We start from the raw sequence: 5,700 nt of genomic DNA, 5'->3' as shown, positions 1-5,700 counted from the left end.
TAATTTCTCTGTTTTATCAAAAATGTCATAAGCACCCTTTTCTCATGGGTGCAATCATATTTGTTCTAATTTTGTATGCAAATTCCTGATATAAAATGCATGATGTTGTAGTGAAGATAGTGTTAATATTCATCTCAATAAAAATAAAATGATGATAAGGGATTCATTTCTTTTTTAAAATTGCCATATACTTGTAGATGAGTACTGTGTCAGCCAAAGAACAGAAGAGAATCGTTTAAAAATTATTGCTTTTCACTATAACCTAGAAACTACAATTTTTATTTCTCACAATTATACAACAATATCTAGCTAGATCGTCTAGTAATGCAAAAACAACATTTGTTTATATGCAAAGTGCAATGTGCATCGCATCATTAAATCAAATAAACGAAAAAAATAAATAAATAGCATGAACAAAAAAACATTTGCTATAAATTTTCAACTGGATGCCTCTTTAAAACACTATACAACACTAGGCAAGCCTATGAGTAATAATGCAATATTCTAAAGTCCACCTGATATATATTAAAATAATTTACCTCTGTTTAAAAATTGTGTATAGGTAGAGAATTCTCTTGCTTGCTTATCGAATAAACTAAGCTATACAAACTCTGTATGTAGGTGATGAAGGTATATCGATGCATAAGTACGGAAGCTGACGGTTGAAAAGCTGAAGTCATCACGTTTATCATTGAAGGTTGTTGATAAATTGATATAAACTTTGAATATGCAATAGGTGATATGCATTAATTACATATACTAGTCAAAAATTTTAAGTCCCCGGGCAAGTTATTGCTTTACACCGATTTAATATTGAATTATTTTAACAGTATAATTTAATAAGTTTACAGAATAAAAAAGTAACAATACAATTTTTTCTCACTTAATTTATTTTATTGAAGCACTTTAACACAATATGCAGAAATGTAAAGGTACCCTAGAATTAAAAATTCACAACATTAAATGCTGCATTATCCTCCATTCAAACGAATTCAAAGCAAGACAACCGTTCCTCAAAGAGTTCACACTATTTAAGAAAAAAAAATTATTGAATGCTTATCTAAGAGGAGACAAGGTCGTCCTCTAGTTCCACTAGATTCTGCTGCTGGAAAAGCTGTCTCAAACTCCGGTTTATCTTCTTCCATGCATGTTAATTAGGGCTGAGATTAGGATGACAAGGGGGCTTGCCGAAAGTGCCTGTGCCATGCTAACAAAAGTTAATAATGTCTTATTACATGTGTACCCCACTCCTCCAGTTTGACATTGAGGGGAGGGCAATTCCGGTTCCTGTTCCATTTATTTTTCCGGGTAAAACTCTAGGATGATTTTGTTGTGTTTGTTGAAAACTAGCGATTTCTAATGATTAGAAGGAATTCAGGTATGTTTTGTAGGTTTTTGGGGCGATAATTATAAAGGTTTTAAGTAAAATAAAGTCATACAGTGAAAGGAAACAGAACTCTCGTTAACTACGACCAGCTTTGGTCATTTCAACTTTACTTTTACATTGATGTGTGGACAAACACCGCATTTTAATCAAACTTTTTTTCTGTTTTTCGTTATCAATTAAAGATGGAGAACACATGGAAGTAATAAATATGAAGAATACACCCTAAAAAAACATATGGAACTCGAACTTCATGCTTTTTAACAAAAACGGTCACGGTCGAGTTATTTCACATTCGATTAAATTTTTTTTGGCATTGACAGGTGAGTATTGCAAATTAAAGGCAAAATCCTAAGTAACTAATACATTGAAATTAAGGTTTTGAACTTTTGGAAAACCTAAAAGTGGGGACTTAGAAATTTTGACAAGTATATATTTATAAGAAGATTATTTTCGTTATTTTCATCGGCTGAAGGGACGTCACATGATATTCCTCCTTTTGTGATAACGATGCGAAAGTGCCTGGGCGGAAAATGATAACGCACGACACAGGGTTCGGTTGCACTGAAGTTACGTTAAATGTGGCGACATAGTATGAGAAGCGTGTTTTTAACACTGTAACGTAATTACAGCCAAGCCAAGTCTGTTTAGTACGTGTAAGTGCTGTGTTAGTTTATTAACTTTGAGAGATTATATAATATAACTTTTATGGTCTTCAGTGAACGGTCAATATGTGGTTATAAGGACTCTGGCAATTCATATTGACCTCAGACACAGAAAATCATAGGGACCTCACAGGCTCGGTCGCTATCAACCTCTGTGTCTTTGGTCAATATCAATTGCCAGGAGTCCTTATAACCAAATATCGACCTACACTGAAGTCCATAACTGTATAATAATACCTTGTTAACACGAAGAGTAAGAAAACAATGCTATAGGAATCACGCTTGTTAAGACTAAATGTCGATAGCAAAGTCTATATTAGGTGTTGATAAGAAACAGATATTAATAAAAAAATATTTGTCCCTTGTACTTTTATGTATAATGTACATGTTTTAAAGTAAAAAAAAACCTTATAAATATAATTATTGCTTCATTATGGGTTGTAAAAATGAAATTAAAAATAAAACTTGGGGTTCCAAGCTTTTGGCTTTTTGCAGCATTGGATGTTAAAAGACGTCCCATGATATCAACAATTCCAGATTCTACATCCACCACATTATTTTTACATATTATTTTTAAATTGCAGAACTTTTTAAGTTGGACTTTACTCTGGTTCGTCGTTCCTTGCTGGTATGTAATAGTTGTCTGTAAATACATGTAAATGGCTTCATCAGTTGAAAAGTAACACGCTATTTATTTTCAAAATCTATTTAAACTTTAGCAAAAATGTTGATATTAATTTTATAAAGTGTACATTCTTTTTTTTTAAATACCAAACACATAAACAATATAGAATGACCTCTAGAATCAAAATAAAAGGGCAGTGAAAATTGAATACAGAACTTTGGTGATTTAATAGTGTGCTAGCTTTAAATAATGATTCTAAAGAATCTCCCCGATTTCATGCAAATTAAGTAAACTTTTTAACCATGATGAGTATATGGGATATTATTTAACAAAAAAAAAGAAATCGGGGCGTTTTGAATTCGGTCTTTTGTTTCTAGATTCTGGAAGCTTAATGGCAATGACGTTCTGTCCATTAAGGTTGTCGTTAACAAAAAGGCCTTGACATTCAGAGAGCCCCCAAATAAACTTTTGGGATAAAGCTCTCTTTCAATGTGGAAATTTGACAAACCCTCTTGCATCGCAAGCAAGATAGCTTTCCTGGTGATGCAATTGATTCTCCTTTGATTTTAGTCATAAAGGCCACAAGAGCCGCCTGTATATTATTTTGATGGGTGCCAGATTTATGTTATGAACATAAATGCAGACAAACCTTTTCCTTTTGCCAAATGCTGACTTACCTTTACGTCTGGGACTCTCTCTGCTTCTTTCAGACTTGGGTTGATCTGTTTTATAATTCTTCAAAAACAATTTATGTTTAGGAATACCTAGAAATAAAATCAAAAAAAAAGTTATAGTTCTGTAACTTATTAATTTCCTCTCCTAAGATACACAGATATTATTTGAAATCAATTTTTTTGTAGCCCATACCTTTAAAATTTAGCAACACTGTACCGATTCCAATAATAATCAACACCGCCACAACAACTAAAACCATCATGATGGTAAAATCTGCATCACCCATAGGCCTAAATAAATGAAACGTTTCAAAAACCTCAATCAAGTTAAAGTAAAATCTTTAAAATATTATATATTAAAAAACAAAAACATTGTTTTTTTATATCACTACCCCCCCTCCCTAAAATTTCATTAGCAAAACTGTTGAATATTATTTCAAAAAAAAGACATTATGCTGTTATTTTAAAAAATATATATATCAAAAATGTAATGGCCGTTCTCGTTTTATTAGTTATTTGTACTACAATGTTTCGTTCTCTTCTCTCATTTATTTGAAACTTAAACTTAATTTCACAAAACAAACGTACCTTGTATTGTTATTGCTAGCTTTGGTTGTTTTATTCGATTGAATAGCATATGCATTAGTTGTTGAAACTTTACAATTTTTATTGGGTTGGCGTTTATGGCGTCCTGATGCAGACCTGCATTTTGTTCTATTACGTGATGGAGATGAAGACATAGATCTGGGTGAGGGTTCAGCAGTTGTTAAAGATTTGGAAGTTACCACAAATGTTGATTCGATAGAATTCTCGAGAATAGCCATTGATTTAATTGATTGAAAACAGGTTTGATCTGGAAAAAACACACGAGATGTATTTAGTAGTTTTCATTATATAGGGGTATAAAAATTAAGCAAAGAAGTCTGTTTTTATTGAATTTTCTTTTTCCTCTGTGATATATCTTTAAAATAAAATAATTTACTGCTTACTCAACGCCCTTTTCTTTCGTTAATAAGAATCCCCAATGTAAAGAAGTGTCTTAAAATCGACATTGAAGACAGAAAATTCTTAATCATTTAGATATTTGATATTACTCTCTTAATTTTTTTTAATTTATTTTATTTATTTATTTATTTATTTTTTTGAAAATGAAAATAAATCATACTTCGTACTTACATGTTAATGATTCATTCGAATAGTAATGAAAAGGACACTCTGAACAAGGTACGTTATAATCCTCTACAATACGACCCACTCCCTCGTTGAACTGTACACAACAGTTTCCTACAAAAAAAAATTATAATAAAAAGTCCCAACCAAGATTTCCTAAAATGCATAGATACTCTGATAAAATTCATTTTATGACCAGTTCATTAGGTATATCAAATAAAGAAACATAAAATGTTTAAAATTACGTTGATTAAAAAAATACGACATGGTTTTCGGTATGTGTTTACCTGTGATAAAATTCCTTGGAGCACACACTTCGATGAGTCTATTTCCAAACCGCACACAATGATACACCAACGGGTCTTCGGTACAAGAATCATGCATATCTTCACACATTTTTTCCTTTGATCTTAGCCGCATAGACTCTACATCTTCTGGGCAAAAATTGACTGCTTTTCCTGTTTTCATCGTCTCGCTGCATATATCAATCTGTATGTCAATAACATAATTAAAATTATGTTTCACATAATTAAAATTAAAGTATCACATGTTTCAAGCATTCATAGAATGATAAATCTCTTAATGAATATATGCAGATAGACTATATTTTTTACATTTCTATATAATTATATGCATTTGTCCATATAGGATTCGCAGTTAGTAAATCAATTTCTTATATCTTTTTAGAGAAATGTTTGCGAGTGGAGAGTTAATTAAATACTGTTTCTGAAATTGAACTGACAGCGTTTAAAAAAGAAAAATATATATATAAGATTTTTTTTTCGAAAAACAAACTTTGAGCTCGAGGCACCCATGTCTCCGGGATGGTCAATAGCCATTCCCGGTTTCTTTAAGATTACAATAAAATCCCAGAGATTCAAGAACCCCAAACGCTCCTAAGTAATTTTTTTAGAGAATTGGTAAAATGCGTACTCAACTTTATCAAAAGGCTTACATTTTCTTTTACATATATATGTGTGGGTTCTTCATACCGATCTAACGTTCGAATTGTCTCTGTCATCTTTTGAAAACCTAGGGACCACCATCAATACATCTATTTAAAACATTCTTTTCAAAATGAAAAACAAATGTGAAAAAATCAGTTGAATATGAAACATCCATATTATCAACCTTTTGAAAAGGAAAAAGTAGATTAAAGTAGACCTTCAAATTACAAATAAA

At 31.3% G+C, this 5,700-nt stretch overlaps 1 protein-coding gene across 2 annotated transcripts; it reads right to left on the bottom strand.

The window, feature by feature from the left end:
• Positions 1-453: 453 nt before the first annotated feature.
• On the bottom strand, positions 454-5,005 carry LOC134261013 (uncharacterized). 2 transcript variants are annotated; one of them, XR_009990702.1, is made up of 7 exons: positions 4,806-5,005; positions 4,525-4,632; positions 3,937-4,201; positions 3,542-3,639; positions 3,352-3,438; positions 684-2,692; positions 454-582 (listed from the first exon to the last, which is right to left on the bottom strand). XR_009990702.1 is itself a non-coding variant. In XM_062743506.1 (6 exons), exons 1-6 carry the CDS (start codon positions 4,984-4,986, stop codon positions 2,652-2,654), a joined length of 780 nt encoding a protein of 259 aa, XP_062599490.1. In that variant the 5' UTR covers positions 4,987-5,005; the 3' UTR covers positions 454-2,651. The 2 variants fall into 2 exon arrangements, 1 of the variants encoding a protein (XP_062599490.1); XM_062743506.1 differs by having other exon boundaries at positions 454-2,692.
• Positions 5,006-5,700: the final 695 nt, after the last annotated feature.

This window comes from Saccostrea cucullata, unplaced genomic scaffold (assembly GCF_032062105.1).
Source record: "Saccostrea cucullata isolate Sc308-1 unplaced genomic scaffold, CSIRO_AGI_Scuc_v1 ctg12518, whole genome shotgun sequence".
In the NCBI taxonomy this organism is placed as follows: domain Eukaryota; kingdom Metazoa; phylum Mollusca; class Bivalvia; order Ostreida; family Ostreidae; genus Saccostrea; species Saccostrea cuccullata.
The sequence above is the reverse complement of the archived record's forward strand: the minus strand, read 5'-3'. Positions and strand labels throughout refer to the sequence as shown.

Coding starts and splice junctions, on each gene's coding strand:
- LOC134261013 (XM_062743506.1), bottom strand. CDS start 4,986: ATGAAAACAGGAAAAGCAGTCAATTTTTGCCCAGAAGATGTAGAGTCT. Junction 4,202..4,524: donor TTCGAATGAATCATTAACAT/GTAAGTACGAAG, acceptor TGTTTTTTCCAG/ATCAAACCTGTTTTCAATCA. Junction 3,640..3,936: donor GCTAGCAATAACAATACAAG/GTACGTTTGTTT, acceptor TCATTTATTTAG/GCCTATGGGTGATGCAGATT.